This window comes from Taurulus bubalis (genome assembly GCF_910589615.1).
Source record: "Taurulus bubalis genome assembly, chromosome: 15".
NCBI classification, from domain to species: domain Eukaryota; kingdom Metazoa; phylum Chordata; class Actinopteri; order Perciformes; family Cottidae; genus Taurulus; species Taurulus bubalis.
The window spans coordinates 1,493,821-1,511,731 of NC_136603.1; the positions used below are offsets into that span (position 1 = coordinate 1,493,821).

The 17,911-nt window shown below is 42.6% G+C and overlaps 1 protein-coding gene across 1 annotated transcript; it reads right to left on the reverse strand.

The window, feature by feature from the left end:
* Positions 1–826: 826 nt before the first annotated feature.
* LOC306747736 (C-type isolectin Sp-CL4-like) lies at positions 827–8,182 on the reverse strand. The gene is made up of 6 exons (XM_079230823.1): positions 8,145–8,182; positions 7,899–8,014; positions 7,674–7,813; positions 5,360–5,488; positions 2,543–2,660; positions 827–1,090 (listed from the first exon to the last, which is right to left on the reverse strand). The coding sequence occupies exons 2-6, from the start codon at positions 7,966–7,968 to the stop codon at positions 1,023–1,025; spliced, it is 525 nt and encodes a 174-aa protein (XP_079086949.1). The 5' UTR covers positions 7,969–8,014; positions 8,145–8,182; the 3' UTR covers positions 827–1,022.
* Positions 8,183–17,911: the final 9,729 nt, after the last annotated feature.

Here is a 17,911-nt window from a genome sequence, read left to right on the forward strand (position 1 = left end):
CACACCAGCTCCCAGGACCTTTTGACCACATTTCTTCAATAGGTGAGGACTACACTTTACACAAAGGGTTTGGGAGCCTTTTCAGTACTGGTGACCATCAACAGCTTTTCGTGTGATCTCCACAAAATGCTCCGAGGCATGAGACACTTCCACAAGTGGAGAAGACCAGACTTTGATATGGAAGACCAGGGTTATATTCTGTCAGAGGAAGAGGACCTTTTCAACTCACACCTGCTTGTCATCCATGTCATGAAACACCTGAATCCAATTATCTCTTCAAATGAACTGATAGGTCCACATTCTGTTCCCAACCAAGACGTGTTAAATAAATAAATAATTCAATGAATACAAATTACTTTAAAAATATATATTTGTTTCCTCTCCATCTAGTTTTAAGACGTGATGTTGTTCTGATGACATTTTAGGTCTCATTCATGCAGAACATTCAGAAATGATTCAGAAACCCTAGGTTGAAATTGGTGTGTTTTCTACATAATGAATCGTTTCCCTCACAGACTGACAGTGTGCAGAGTGCCAAAGAGATTACATAATCAAGTCTTTACAATCTTAAAATGATGGGGAGAATTTAGCTTTTTCATGTCTATGAGTTGTGACCACTTCAATCCCAACATTTCCTTTTGAGATGGTTTCATATGAATATTTTTAGAGATAAAACTGTACAGTATGAAATATCTCAAACCATCATTTCAAGTCAGATTATCCCATCGGTTTCCAAAAATAGAACTTGAACAATTAAAATAACCTGAAACTACCAAAATGAGGTTATTAACATGAAGCAATCTAAAAAGATGCACAGACACAGGGCTCCTGTATACATCACAAAATCTCATATTTATTGCAGTAAATGTGAAAGCTTGCAGTGGTTACAGTTGATGAAGACGAGTCCAACAGCAGCTCTTCATGTTCACTCTGAACTACTAGAGTCTCACTCTGAACTACTAGAGTCTCACTCTGAACTACTAGAGTCTCACTCTGAACTACTAGAGTCTCACTCTGAACTACTAGAGTTTCGCTTGACACACAAAGGGCCTCCTCCTATAACAGTGCTCATCGTTCCAGAGTCCCCAGCCTGTAAAACAGAAAACAGGACAGTCATGTGATTAATGAGATTTCAGGGTTTGTGGTACTGAAGTGTCTTATTGTCATGTTGTCTTTACACAGTGTGAACTTGCTATGAATGTGTGTACTTACTGCATTATACTATAATAATGTATGCTCCTGATATGCCTCGTCCTTCACTTAAACCCTCTCTTCATGTTGAGGAAACCCAGGACTCTGAATATATTCATGTATTGTGTGAAACAGTTGTGTTAACGTCTGTATGAAGTCAACAACTGACTGTCAAATCAAATGAAGTTCAATTAAATAATATCTCAACAATATTGATAGTTAGTTTTCAAATTGAATTAGATGAATCATAAAATAAAAGTTATCTCGTTTCAAGTAAAATATGGGATGTATTTATGAATGAAAGAAAGAGTGAAAGAACAGAATGATTTTGAAAAACGTGACTCTTAAAATAAAGTACATAAAGTACTGAATTCCGCTGAATTGCCTGAATTCACTGAAAACTTGTTATATTGATCTCATAATCTAAAAAGGGACTTCATCTGTGGTTATTAAACCACTTGTTTCAGCTCTAGTCCTCTCTGTTTACATCATTATTGGACAGTAAATGAATGTTAGCATTCTGATCATATTGAGCTCTCAGGTTTATTTCCTGTACTTCATCTCAGATGTGAGTGGGTACGTTTGATCAAAGGTTCTGTGCTTTGTCTCGTAGTGGAGCTTCACATTGCTGCTTTTAATAATCATCTCGGTCTCTGAACATATGAGACATTCTGGTTTTGAACTGTCCATTGGAAGAATGAAGACAGAAGAGTCCATTCTTGGTTCAAGACTCTGGTCTCTGACCACTTTCCTCTTTTACGAGAACGACATGTGAAATAACTTCTCTGACTCACGTATTATTCTCAGACTCTCCTGTGTGTGTGAATCTCACTTGAGTAGGAAGTTGATCAGAATACATATTTGGTTATCTGAGTAGCGTCACGTGAGATGATTTACATGCATGTAGTTGGTGGTGTGTTTCTTGGACCGCTGAACGAGTGCCCTGAAGGCTGGAAAAGCTGCACCGGTTGAAAAAGAAGCGCTCCATCAAAATGTAATAATCAATGATCTCTGGGTTCAGGGTTCAGATACAACGCGTCTTTTATACTCTTAGCCAGCAACAAATATACTAATATTTACACATCTGACCAAAAGCTCACAAGGGTTGCCTTTATTATAACACCCGAATTATTTAAATAGCCCTTGTGGTTGCAGAGATACACCCTTTTTAGTTTGGGTATGCTATTTCGAGCTAAATCCTAAAAAATGCCTTGGGGCTTAACGGGGCTTATGGTGGATGGTTAATAATCATCCACCAGGGGTCATGAAAGTGTCTTTTCTTGAGGTTCAGAAGTCTACGTTCATCTCTATGAAGTTATAACCTCTCCTCCTGAGTCTTTAGTTTACTTACCCCCGTAGTTCATCTCAATGCAACCCTCTGGTTTAAGCCAATGACTGTCGGGTTGACCCCGAGCCCAATTGGAGTAGTCAAATTTAGACCCATCATCCCAAGCATAGCTGTTGCCATTCTGAAAAGAAACAAACAAAGAATGATGACCTGAGCATGACGACTGCACTAACATTCATGCGGTCTGTGTTTTTCACAGACCGCACAAGACCGCACAAGACCGCACAAGACCAGCACAAGCCTGCTGCTAATACAGTATTACATTATGTTTTCTTTGTATTTCATGCCATGTGATTTGTACTTTTCTACTCCACTAGATCTCAGACATAACTAGAAATTGCGTTTCCTGCTGAAAATGCATTGGAATGCTAAAAGCTGAAGCTTAAAGCTAAAATATTTGAAAAGATAGCTGAATATAGCTGAATATAAACATATTAAATTATATAATAGTAGCTGAAGGTTTTGTCAACATTTGAACGTTTAAAAGGTGTCTCTAGCTGAACGTATGAAGAACCTGTAAGCTTTTGAAGTTGAAGAGGATTTGAAGAATTGATCCCATTCATTTTAATTTTCATAAAAAGCTTAATAATTAAAACATTGGAAAAGTCAGAAATATGAAAAGGTCATTGCCATCGTGTCCTTAAGGAGCTGAACGTTTTAATAGCTGAACGGTTTCTGTAGCTGAATATATGAAGGAGGAGAAGAGATTAAAAATATGTACAGAAGAAATAGAATAAGATATATAAGTTGAACGAGAGAGGTAGAGAAAGAGAGCGGGAAAGAGTGAAACTGAAGAGAGAGAAAGAAAGAAAGAAAAAAAATTAGAGGGAGAGAGAGAGGTAGAGAGAGGGGTATAGAGAGAGAGAGAGAGTGAGAGAGATGTGTAGAGAGAGGTAGAGAGAGAGAGGTAGAGAGTTCATGTGTGTGTGGGTGTGTCTTCCCTCTCTCTGTCTCTCTGTCTCTCTGTGTCTATCAAACTGCACTAATGAAAACACCTGTGTGTGACGTGAAGGTTGCCATAGTGATGACTTCAAAGGGACTACGGTTCTGTAGAGATTAACAAGGAGTTAATGCTGGTGAACACCTATCAAACTATCTAAAAACTGAGTCTCTAAAAGCTCCTTTTGCTTCGATAGCAGATATTGAGAGTAAGGACGACTTGATGAACAGATTCTGTGACTGGTGGGTCTTTAATGTAAAACATGTGTCTCTAAGAGCGATTTCAAAATCAGGTACGATTGTCTGTGGGAGACATTTTTTAAATGATATTTAACATGGGAGGGAATGGAAGAGGAGGTTGACTTCCTCTCACATATAGTCAGATTTAAACACGTCGGAATCTGTTGGATTCAAATCGACCCAATGTTACGAAGTAAGGCAAGATTTTTGACGTTGGCAAAAAGCAAATACCTTTTTTACGAAATCTGGAAATCTCTCAGGACTCAAGCTGTGACATCACCACTCTGAGCTGCGCAATACACACCCATGTTAAAGCCAGAAAAGGTCGGAAAAAAGCATAAAACGAAAACGCTGACAGATCAAAAAGTATAAAAGATATAAAAAATCTGAAATGATAGAATAATAGCTGAAGGTTTTGTCGACATTTTAAGTTTAAATTTAAATGTTGTCTTTAGCTGAACGTATGCAGAATGTGTAAGCTTTGAAAGTTGAAGATGATTTCAGGATATTCTCCATCCGATCCCATTCATTTTCATTTTCATAAAAAGCTTAATAATTCTAAAATTGGAATAGTTAAGAATATGAAGATATTTAGCCGGAGTGTCCTTAAGTAGCTGAATATTTTAATAGTTGAACGGTTTCTGTAGCTGAATATATGAAGACGTTTAAGAGGTTCAAAATATGTACAGAAGAAGCGGAAGTTGAATAAGTTTAATAAAGAAGAGAATAACAATAGTTGGAATGCTTCAATGCTGAAGCATTCCAACTAAATATTGTTCTTTTTACTACATCTCAGAGGTATTCTGGGTGACGGGTTTTGGTTATCACTGTTGTAAGCTAGTATATTAGTTATTATAAAATGGATGAAACATCATAATAATACAACAGTGCAGTGAGAGATATCTATAACACTGCAGACAACTATTTATATAGTTATTATGCATCAAATTGAATTATTGCATTGTTTGAGTCAAATCTGAATCTGCAACATAACATCAACATGTGTCAGCAGGTTAATGCAGTACTACAACATGGTACTCTGAGGTAGAAGTACACACTAAGTAGTATTCAGCTCAGTAGGATGTTTCTATGTGCTTCTGAGGCCTTTTGGTGAATGTATTTGATGGACGATTAGTGAGAGTAGATAGATAGATAGAACACTTGTATTAATCCACAGTGGGGGAACTCTTTTGTCACCAAAGTTAAACAGTCAAACAGACACACAGACAACAACAGACAAGGTGCACAGTGCACAGCAGACAAGAGACACATTACAAAGAACAAACACCAGAAAATGCCATATGGAACAAGATACATGACCGACATCAGAAAGATGCAAAATATAAATCTAAAAACCACAACTAAAGAGAAACAATAATTTTTAACTTGGCCCTTGATCCCTTTTCCAAAGTGACCTCTAGTGAGTCGGGGGAAGGCCAATCACTGAGTCTTTCTGATCATCTTATTGATCCTGTTTGTATCATCCGCAGTAATGCCCCCCCCCCCCCCCCCCCCCCCAGCAGAGCACAGCATAGAAGAGGACAATCTTAGTAACATCATTCAATAACACGTGTTTACCTCTGTGATTTCATTGTAAACACATTAGAGGCACAAACTGAACAGAAACATTTCACTTCTTACCCAATACAGTCCGATCCAGTAATGAGCTTTTCCAGTTGTAGCCCTGTACATGGCACATTCCAGTTGTTCCAGTTCTTTAAAGCTGTGGATTGATACCAGCTCTCCATTTGTGAAGGTCCGACAGTGTTTCTGTAATCAAAAGAGATAATGAGGATTATTCTTCATCCTAATTCCCTGATTTGAACTTTCTTCTCCTGACCTGAAGTCATGAAGGCTGTTCAGTTCCCTTCTGCTCTGAGGAGAATACACCCTGAACCCTAGAACACTACGTTACAAACAGTAACACCATCACTAACGTCGGATATACTTTACCCGATAAAATATACTTCTCATCAAAATATATTATAATACAACAATACAAGGGAAGTTAAAGTACTCTTCTTGTATTTAACCCTATATAGCTTCTCATAAAACAATAAACAGGTATCATAGGGGATCCTAAAAAAAGACTCAGAATCGGGTGAAAAATTAGGGAATCATCAATAAAACATTATTCAAAATATAAATAAGGGAGAAATAAACTTGTTCTTTGGTCCACATGTTCCTGGGACATGTGAGTCTTGTCCTGTGAAGGAAAAGTCTCCTTCAATGTTAAAACCCATTAAAAAAATGTCACCCTCTATCACTAACATAATAGAAAGACATGTCTACGTTCAAGAAGACACGTCCACCTTCAATAAGACACGCCTACGTTCAAGAAGACACGTCTACCTTCAATAAGACACGTCCACCTTCAATAAGACACGCCTACCTTCAATAAGACACGTCCACCTTCAATAAGACACGCCTACCTTCAATAAGACACGTCTACCTTCAATAAGACACGTCCACCTTCAATAAGACACGTCCACCTTCAATAAGACACGTCCACCTTCAATAAGACACGCCTACGTTCAAGAAGACACGTCTACCTTCAATAAGACACGTCCACCTTCAATAAGACACGCCTACCTTCAATAAGACACGTCTACCTTCAATAAGACACGTCCACCTTCAATAAGACACGTCTACCTTCAATAAGACACGTCCACCTTCAATAAGACACGTCTACCTTCAATAAGACACGTCCACCTTCAATAAGACACGCCTACCTTCAATAAGACACGCCTACCTTCAATAAGACACGTCCACCTTCAATAAGACACGTCCACCTTCAATAAGACACGCCTACCTTCAATAAGACACGCCTACGTTCAAGAAGACACGTCTACCTTCAATAAGACACGCCTACGTTCAAGAAGACACGTCTACCTTCAATAAGACACGCCTACGTTCAAGAAGACACGTCTACCTTCAATAAGACACGCCTACGTTCAAGAAGACCCGTCTACCTTCAATAAGACACGCCTACGTTCAAGAAGACACGTCTACCTTCAATAAGACACGCCTACCTTCAAGAAGACACGTCTACCTTCAATAAGACACGTCCACCTTCAATAAGACACGTCCACCTTCAAGAAGACACGTCTACCTTCAATAAGACACGCCTACGTTCAAGAAGACACGTCTACCTTCAATAAGACACGCCTACGTTCAAGAAGACCCGTCTACCTTCAATAAGACACGCCTACGTTCAAGAAGACACGTCTACCTTCAATAAGACACGCCTACCTTCAAGAAGACACGTCCACCTTCAATAAGACACGTCCACCTTCAATAAGACACGTCTACCTTCAATAAGACACGTCTACCTTCAATAAGACACGCCTACATTCAAGAAGACACGTCTACCTTCAATAAGACACGTCTACCTTCAATAAGACACGCCTACCTTCAATAAGACACACCCTCCTTCAATAAGACACGTCTACCTTCAATAAGACACACCCTCCTTCAATAAGACACGCCTACCTTCAATAAGACACGCCTACCTTCAATAAGACACACCCTCCTTCAATAACGCCAGTGAGCAGCATGAAGCTACACAAGGACCCACATAAAATAAAATTATGAATATGACAATGCTTTATGATTAATTTTGTCTTCAAATCTTCTCCAAATTTAATTTTCTATTGCAGCTTTACATTTGAATTTAAATGTTTGAATTCAAGTTTTTAATGTGAGAAATTACCAATAAGATCACCAAAATTATTAGAATTCATTTGCCAATTTTTGCTCTGGGTAAATGGCCCTCCATAGCTGAACCTGCTTTATTAAAACACTTTGATTACACTTGAGAGTAAATGGACTTCTCCTTTCCATAAATACAGCTTCCTCCTTTTTCCTCACTTCTTCTAATGAAGTGATGAGACTGTGTGAACAGGAAGAGGTCAAATGTACTGTCTGTAGTCTGGTGTGTGTTTGTTTTTATTACCCTCGCATCTTCATAAAACAAATGTGGTGTAAGGATCGCCTTCACACAGCGGTTTGGTCCGAACTGGAACCAGCCTGGACCGAGATCCTTTCTACAATAATTGGCCGGATATTTGGTCCGACACATTTCTCCAGGATTCCCTGTTTCACAGAAAAAAGAAGTGCTGTTAGTTTAGTGTTCCTGGTGTCTGTGTAGAAAGTGATTTAGTGACAGTTTGGTTCTTACATGCTGCAGAGGCTGACATGGACATCAGCACCACCAGAAGAAGGACGGCAGTCACCACAACAGGACGCATGGCTCAGGATTCACTGACTCTCAGAACTCTACAACTGGAATATCACCTGGAAATGCCACACCGTTCAACCCCATTACAACAAGACACTTCAGTTGTTACCAGTTTTCTAACCCACAGATCAGATCAGAGTTATTTCTGTTCTCTAAAACCTCCACCAAGAGACAAAGAGGACTCACCACAAGTGTCTTCTCCCTCGTTGCATCTCATACTGAAGGTCTGTTTAAATACCTTTCACAGCCATGCTTAAGGGTCTGAATGTTAAAACATGAACTACTTCAATAACACGCCTGTTTAACTTCCACGTCATCCCAGAAGTAGGATCCACCTCTATTCAGTTACAACATTATAATACGAAGCATCCATGAACAAACAAAGCAGTTCTTCAACACTAGGTTGAGTGTTGGCCAGTTCATGAGTTGCAGCTCTATGAATGTTTTCTAAATGTTGATATGTGGAACGGCCTGTATAGGACTCACTAAAACAGTTCTCAAAGTCCACATTTCTGAGCATTAAACAACCAACAGAACAGGAAATATGTTCTCATCAGAGGAGCTGATATTACAGAATATCTCTCCTAAAAAGATGTGTTTGGGATCCACCAGCTGGACACTATGGTCCCCACAGCCCACCCTCATTATAGTTCTTATCATTATAGCTCATCTTGATGCAGGATGCAGGGCTTCTATTGCTGTACTCCAGGGGCCACATTCACTAACTACTGGGGTTTGTTTGCATCCAATTCCATCAGTTTCCCTCTAAGTCACACATACTATTTTAAACAATGTATTTTTATTCTTCAAGTGATGATTCAACTTGAACTTTGATGAACTGACAGCAGGTTGGTGAGTGTGTGTCCTTGTATGAATTGCATTGTGGGGTCAAAGATCTTTACACAATGTCCATCATTCAATATTAGGTTAAAACTTGACTTTTTAGGGTTCAGTACGTTCCTGTCTGCAGTTTGTGATCGCTCTAATAATATTAATGTATTCATGATCAGCACCCCAAAATGAAGGGTAACTTCCTTGCGTGGAAGATGAATGTGATCAAACATCCACGGGGCATTGCCAGAGCTCAGGGAGGAACCGGTTGACTTCAGGTCTTTTCATTGATGTTGGCAGAGCAGACAGTCTTTAGAGAAACACGGTGGTGAAACAGGACAGAAAGAAAGAGCCTGATCTCACAGGAATATGTGAAAAGACAAAACCCTCTTAGCTCATAACATGGTGGTCGTCCGTAGTGGGTTTGGATCACGTGTCCGCACCACCAAACAGGAACGCAGGCTGGAATTAGTCCATCATATGAGCTTCAATGTAAGTTAATGCCACCAATGAAAGCACAAATATTCAGAGGACTGAAGTGTGCAGACAGTATTAGCAAATGTCTGTATGGATGGTAAAATATTAAATACATTTAAAATATATCACTCTGTCAGTCACAACCTGGCTCAAGGTTGGACCGCATGGGGAGACCCCTCATGTGGTCTGGGTTTGTTAAATAAATAAAGCTAAAAGCCCAAAAGGTGAAAGTCAGGAGACAGAAAGATCCCAGAGTCAGTCCAGGTGAGCGGACCAGCTGACTCCACCCTCCAACCCCATGCAGGTAGAGGACAAAGAGTCGTGTTCAGAGGAGCTGATACTGTTTCAAACCGCTGAACGGCCATTATTATTATTCATTTCTTCATCTAAGGATGATTCAAGTTCATCATGTAGATCTCTGTTTGCTGTGAAAGCCCTTCAGGGTGAGGAGTAGTCCTGCAGAAAACTAGTTTAATGATAAACGCAACAGAAAGATCAACTGTCTATTCTAATGAGTAAAGTACAACATGGTGCTGCTGTGTTTAATAAGAAGGTGTTTTTCTTCTTTTTTCCATCCAACTGCCAACAATGATGAGCAACTGGTGCCACTCAGCAGTCCATGTGATGTCAAGCTGACATCAGCTGACCACCACTGTACAGACAATGACAGACATGTTGCCTTGCCATAAGCCAGCAGGTTTTCATCAGAATATAGTGCAACGTTTAACCACATGTTGACCATAGATTCATGCTTCACCTTTGTACGGAGTTCTTTAATATATTATATTATTTTTTTTGGGACACTGTTGGGCTGTCTTGGTTGACACGCCTTTGCAGTGTCGCATGGGGGTCGGGAACAGTGCCCATGGACTGGCAGACCGGGGTGGTGGTTCCCATCTTCAAGAAGGGGGACCGGAGAGTGTGCTCAAACTATCGTGGCATCACACTGCTCAGCCTCCCGGGAAAAGCTTATGCCAGGGTGCTGGAAAGGAGGCTCCGACCGCTTGTCGAACCGCAGATTCAAGACGAGCAGTGCGGATTCCGTCCCGGTCGTGGAACAGTGGACCAGCTCTTTACCCTCGCAAGACTACTGGAGGGGTCCTGGGAGTTCGCCCAACCAGTCTACATGTGCTTTGTAGACTTGGAGAAGGCCTTCGACCGGGTCCCTCTGGGTTTCTTGTGGGGGGTGCTGCGGGAGTATGGGGTGCCGGACCCGTTGGCACGGGCTATCCGGTCTTTGTACGCCTGCAGTAGGAGCTGTGTTCGTATCCTCGGTAGTAAGTCAGACACGTTCCCGGTGGGTGTTGGCCTCCGCCAGGGCTGCCCTTTATCACCGGTCCTGTTCCTGACCTTCATGGACAGGATATCTAGGCGCAGCCAGGGGGCGGAGAGGATCCGGTTCGGGAGTCTCGGGATCGCCTCTCTGCTGTTCGCGGATGATGTGGTCCTTTTTGCCTCCTCGGACTGTGACCTCAAGCATTCACTGGGGCGTTTTGCAGCCGAGTGTGAAGCGGCAGGGATGAGAGTCAGCGCCTCCAAATCTGAGGCCATGGTGCTCTGCCGGAAACCGGTGGATCCCTCCAGGTGGGACAAACTGCCTACCCCAAGCGAAGGAGTTCAAGTATCTCAGGGTCTTGTTCACGAGTGAGGGTAAGGTGGAGCGGGAGATCGACAGGCAGATTGGTGCGGCTGCAGCAGTAAAACAGGCGCTGTACCGGTCCGTCCTGGTGAAGAGGAGCTGAGCCGGAAGGCGAAGCTCTCCATTTACTGGTCGGTCTATGTTCCAACCCTCACCTATGGTCACGAACTCTGGGTCGTGACCGAAAGAACGAGGTCTCGGATACAAGCGGCCGAAATGAGCTTCCTCCGCAGGGTGGCCGGGCTCACCCTTAGAGATAGGGTAAGGAGCTCGGACATCAGGAGGAGCTTGGAGTCGAGTCGCTGCTCCTTCGTGTCGAAAGGAGTCAGCTGAGGTGGTTCAGCATCTAGTCAGGATGCCTCCTGGACGCCTCCCATTAGAGGTTTTCCAGGCACGTCCAACTGGTAGGAGACCCCGGGGAAGACCCAGGACACGCTGGAGGGATTATATCTCCCGGCTGGTCTTGGAACGCCTCGGGATCCCCCAGAATGAGCTGGAAAGTGTTGCGGGTGAGAGGGAAGCCTGGGTCGGTCTGCTGGACCTGCTGCCACCGCGACCCGACCCCGGATAAGTGGCTGATAATGGATGGATGGATGGATTATGCTTTTATAATATTTATAATTAAATTTTGTATATTTTGGCCCTTTCCATAGAAGCTTGCTTTTTCACATGCTGTATCTGACAGTATTATCCAGCTCTGCTCTGATTGGTCCAATCTGAGGGGAGATGGACTCTAAACCACCTGAGTGCTGGATGTGTTTGTGTCTCTGTATTCTTACTGATAGAAGAGGAGTGAGGTGAAGAGCAGTAGATGGCTGGCTGAGAAGGAAAATGGGTGGTGGTAGATGAGGCAGGACAAGGGGCGGATCCCAGACGACTAAAAGAAGAAAAAAATGTAGCCCCCAAGGGCGGGTGGAGGGGAGCTGGAAGAGGGACCTGGGGCATAGCAGAAACAGTCCAGGGGGCGGGCCGGAAAACAGCTAACAGGCGGACCGGCGCCCTCCTGGGGCCAGGAAGCCGGGGCTCAGCCAGGGGTTGGTGCCGCCTCCGGGAAACAGAGCTGCTGGGGTTCCGGAGAGCGAGACAGGGACTCAGAAGACTGCTGGGCTCTGGGGATTCCGGGGGCTGTGTCCCCTACGAGGAATTCGATGGGAACAGGACTTGGAACAGGACTCAGATCTAGACAAGGAACCAGACTCGGAACTGGACAGGGATCAGGGGAACTGGGCTCAGGAACAGGTCGCGGTGCCGGCGGGGGACCTGGAGTTGGGTGCGGCTCTGAAGCGGAAGCCGAGACATAGGCGGCAGCCGGGACTGGGGTCTGCCGGGTTGTCGACGGAAAACCGGCTGCAGGAGTCGACCGGGCGGCCGACAAGACACAGGGGGCCCGGGATCGGCTGGACCACCAACTGGAGACGGGGTAACTTTAAGAGTCTGCAGGCCTTTCTTGGATAATGTGATGTCAAGTTTTTCACTGAGGGAAGTTTATGAAATAAGTTTAATGGAACACATTTCACTTTATTTGATGTGTTCAGCAGTCTGACGAAGCATTATATTGATATCAAGTGTTCTGTGACTAGATGACGTGCTGCTGAGTTCATCATTCTGCACACTTGACAAATACTTATAAATTGTGCTCTTTCTGTCTCCTTTGAATTGAGTTCAGCAGCCCAAACTGTATTGAATCAGGAGAGTTACAGGAACTCTTTTATAGTGGTTTTCTATCCAAGAAGTTACAAAACGTATAACATCAAATACACTCTTTATATTCTATTTACTTATATCCTGTTATGTGTATGGGCACGAGTATGAAGCATGAACCAACGCCACATACCAAGTATTTACTGCCCATGCTGGTTTGTGATCTCTGTCCATAGACAGGCCTTTAAAACACAGGAACTAAAAAATGCAAACTCTTATTCCAAATACTTGAATAAAGATCCAGCATGTTCATGTGGAGAAAAATATTCTGAAAAGTAACAACCTAAAAAAATTAACATTTTTCTGAAAGTTTGTGATTCAAGAGGCAAAGATCACAGTAAAAAAGGAAGCGCTCCAAACAGCCGGAGGCGTTTCTGTCGTAGCACATTTTAATCTCCAGAGGATGAAGTGCAGACAGATGTAAAGAATACGTGCTCAACTGTGCATCTACTCAGCACCCACAAGGTGGCGCTCCAACACCACATAGGTCACAAGGCTCCCTTGACTCAACCGTGTGAGTATTTTCAATATTTATTCAGTAGCTAGTAATTTGTACTTGTGTAAATGAACTGTACCTATTACATAAGCAGCTATTTAATAGTAAAACATACAAATCAACTCACATCTCAAACAAATTCCCTCAATATTTGATCAGCTACATTTGGACAGCTGTGGAGCTTTCCAGATTAAATTTGTTGACACCTGACCCAAAACCTCTGGGGTCACTAATGGTAAGCATGCACAGTATTCATAGCTGTGAATGGGGGTCAGGGATGCCCAATCAGTCCACTGCTACTTACTATCCATCAATAAATGGAAGTAGTAACCTGTAGTTTCCAGTTAATCCTCATAAAAGCAACTCATCAACTCAGCATCAGTCAGGACATTCTTTTAGAATAAGGACTGTTGCTTTGGCTGCAAACCAAGGCATCTCCTCTACCTCCCTGCAACAAATGTGACTTTGGCCTGCCTTCACCTCCTACATCTGCTCTGACCTCAACACAGGACTGCTAACTCAAGCTCATTAAAGCTGTAAAAATGTCCGTTAAGTCATGGATATAACTGGTGGTGGTGTCCTTTTCTCTGCGTTTCTGGCATTATTGGCATGTCATTTCATGTGTCTCATAGCATGTGGTAGCATTGTCTCATGAAAGAATAATGTTCCGTATTGTCTTTCTAAAGCTACTTATCACATTCTATTGTTCAAGTGGATCTTCTCTCATCACGGTATAATGCCATTGCATTGTGAGTCTGTTTGACTCACACTATTCCCTGGTCTAACGTGACCATGTTCTCCATTTCCTGGCTTAACGTGATTGTTTCTCAATTCCTGGTCTAACGTGACCTTTTACATGTCCTAAAAAGAAAAGGTCACATTTGTCCATTTTCTCATTTCCCAATCGGAGCAAATCCAGTCTAGAGTTGTGCTGCAGTTTTACTTGACCTCCAAATCCTAGACGTGAACCCTGACTATTCTGTTCTGCGGTCTAACAGGACCCCGACCGATCCTTTCCTGCGGTTTGTTGAGATTTCGTGATCTGTTCAAATCCCACCATACTTTACAGTGGTATATCTAGGCCCTGTTCTGTGATCCATCGAGACATGGCTCTATCGTTTGCTTAACTTGACCCCTCTTAACTCTGGGTCAAGTAAGCTCACCCTAACAAGTTCTAACATGCATTTCATTTAGCTGACGCTTTTATCCAAAGCGACTTACAATAAGTGCATTCAACCATGAGTACAAACTCAGAACGACAGGAATCAAGAAAGTACAATTTCTTCAAGAAAGCCAAGTGCTATCAGTAAGTGACATGTAGGCGCTACTAAAGTGCTACTTTCTTTATTCAAGGTGTAGTCTAGTAAAGATGTATTTTTAGTTCACGGTGGAAGATGTACAGACTTCCTGCTGTCCTGATGTCAATGAGGAGCTCATTCCACCATTGAGGAGCAGGACAAGAACAGTCTGACTTTGTTGAGTGTTCAGCTCACAGTGACGGAGCTACAAGCCGATTGGCTGAAGCCGAGCGGAGTGAACGAGCCGGAGTGTGAGGTCTTCTAGTCTAACATCATCCGAGCTCAGTGAAACCTGCTGCTGTACTTTCTGTGTGTGTGTGTGTGTGTGTGTGTGTGTGTGTGTGTGTGTGTGTGTGTGTGTGTGTGTGCTGAGGATCAACAACTCTGCTCAGCTGGTTTCTGCTCACACACACACACACACGCACACACACACACACACACACACACACACACGCGCGCACACACACAAGCACATGAGCACATAACCTGCAGAGAGGAATGCTGGAGATTTGGAGGAGGAGCCGGGCAGCGGGCGCCGCTCCTCTGAGCTGCATCTGTTACTCACAGGGGGAGGAGCCACGGTTCAGTGTCACGGTGACATCACTGTTTAGAGAGACAGAGGAAGTAAGAAGTATTCAATTGTTTTACTTTGGCTAAAAAGAAAATAGCAGGAGAAAAATACATTACAGGCAGAGAAAGTACATAAGGAGAGGACGTTCACCGTGAAGTCACTCTTTGGTTTGTGGATGTGTTGAAGCTGCGAATTCAGCATCTTGACCGTGGCCATCTTGTTACTTTGGAACCAAAAGTAACACAAGAGGGTGGAGCTACAAGCAAACGCTGATTAAGACAGTTTTAGGCAAGCAACATGTGAAACTTTTTATGAACTGAAAACACATTATGAAAGGGTTAAAGTTGTCAGAAGAAAACACAGACAACTTTAAAAACCAGACAACGCCGTGGTGTCGACCTGTCAATCACCTTGTAGCCCCGCCCTAAAGCGTCCCCTGCTTTATGGTCTGTTTGACTCTAAATGACCATAATTTACTAAATGAACATCATGCTGTATTGAAGAAGACTTGAAACTAGAGATTGAGACATAAACTCATGTTTACAATGTTTACTGAGGGAATACATCAAGAGCAGTAGAGTCATTTATATAGACTTCTATACAACCAGAGGAGTCACCCCCTGGTGGTCAGGAGAGAGAATGCAGCTTTAACACATGACGCATAGACTTCTATACAACCAGAGGAGTCGCCCCCTGGTGGTCAGGAGAGAGAATGCAGCTTTAACACATGAAGCATAGACTTCTATACAACCAGAGGAGTCGCCCCCTGGTGGTCAGGAGAGAGAATGCAGCTTTAACACATGAAGCATAGACTTCTATACAACCAGAGGAGTCGCCCCCTGGTGGCCAGGAGAGAGAATGCAGCTTTAACACATGAAGCATAGACTTCTATACAACCAGACTTTGTGGAGGGGTTTGTGGATTATCATGAAGGAATGGATGGAGAAGATGTGAGAAATGAAAGAAAGATGTTTGTTTTGATCCCACCTCACGCTAAAAGTGAGATGGAAATGATGCCTTAAAGATAACTGGGGAGGAGTGAAAGGAAAGGTAAAAGTGGAAGAACTTGGGGAAATTAACTTGATTACCTCCCAGAACAGAGTGACATCACTTCTCATGCAGCGCATCCTGAAAGGCAGCATTCCACAGCTTCATTCCTCCTCCTCCTCCACCTCCTCCTCCTCCTCCTCCTCCTCCTCCTCTTCCTCCTCCTCTACCAGCCTGAACACACAACAGGGATAAGAGATCATCAATGAAACTGAGAGCAGCTTGAAACAGGTAAGTGTTTTAAATGTCCTCTCTGAGCTCTAATGACTCTGTAAGCTGGTTGAACTGATGTTGATCACAATCTCCTGAGTTCTGTCTTCAGAGCAAGGGAAAGGTGGGTCTATACATGTCAACTGTTGGAACGGAGCAGAGAAAGACATTCACCTTTCCCTTCATGTGTCTTCATTTAGAATCAGCATTATATTGGACATGATGGCATCATAGCTTCTTCACTGAATTATCAGAATACTTTAATTTAGGTTCAAATGTATTTTGCAATCAGCTAAATCAAACAAGACGAAATCAAGCAAACTAAACAAGTTGAACACAAAAGCTTTCTTATAATAGTCGTATTCTAGAAGTCATGGACTGAAGACATCAAAGCTCCGAAGGGGATTGCAGTGAAAACTTTACCATTCATTTACTTAAATACTGACATGTTTAAAAGAGTACAAATAATCTTGCATCAAGGAAGCATCTTCAAATGGACTGAGCTGGTTGACAGTTTACTTCTATATTTTAATAACACGTTTTTAAACCAACACTTGTAATTGTCTGCCAGGAAAACACTGTGACCAGTTTAAATTCTCAAACATCTTCAAAAGATAAATCACAAAGAATATAACTTTTTGTTGTGATAGTTTGCAATGTTGAGAGGACTTTCTATTGATTCTTTTCTGTGGTGATACTGAAAGACATGTTGAGGTGGAGGTCGGTAAACAGAGAGAGAGAGGAGGTATTTGTGGGCGGAGCCTGAGTCTTTTAGGAATGTCAGCGTGTTCTGCCGCATTCCTGCTCTCAGCAAACCTGTGTGTCCTCTCCTGCACACACACACACACACACACACACACACACACACACACACACACACACACACACACACACACACACACACACACACACACACACACACACATCCTGCCTGGCTCGTTAACCACTATGGGGTCATCTTAGTGAAGATTTAACAAAGTCTTGTAATTGATTAGTTTGCACCTGCATGCTGTCAGCTTCCCATAGAGGCAGCGTACAGCAGCACATGGTTAAATACACACAGCTATTAAGTCTCATCTTTTCCAGCTGCTTAAGAAGAGCAGTCATACATGTTTCATCTAATCATCATCTTAACTGCACAATGAAAATAAAACCAGTTCAAAATAATTAAAAAACACTTTAAGTCGAGATGAAATTACCCTTTTAGGTCACAGTCATAGTCATAGTTGCACATATTTTACAATTTATGGAAAAGATTTCAAAATAGTCTAAGTATAAAGTGTGCTTGTACCAAACCAATGTCAACCAATAGGTTCAGACATCCGTCCATCAATGTGAAACCTTTAGTGACAACGGTGTGTTTCACTGTCTTCTGTCGCTTTGTACATTCTAACTCCTCCTACTTTTCTTCCCATCCAATCAAATGCAAAAGATTTGATTCAAATCACTCGTGGAAATGTGCACCGCTTAAGAATTCAGTTCCAGTGAAGCATGCGTCACAGCACAGAGGCTGAAGACGCTCGAATGTCTACTTCATGAGGAGGTTGAAAACCAGCATCTGAACCCAATGGACTGAACACATCCAGTCTGGGTTGTGTTTGCTGAACTGCACAGGGAGCGTTCACCGTCTGCTGTGTGCTGGTGGTGAATGTTCACAGTCTGCTGTGTGCTGGTGGTGAATGT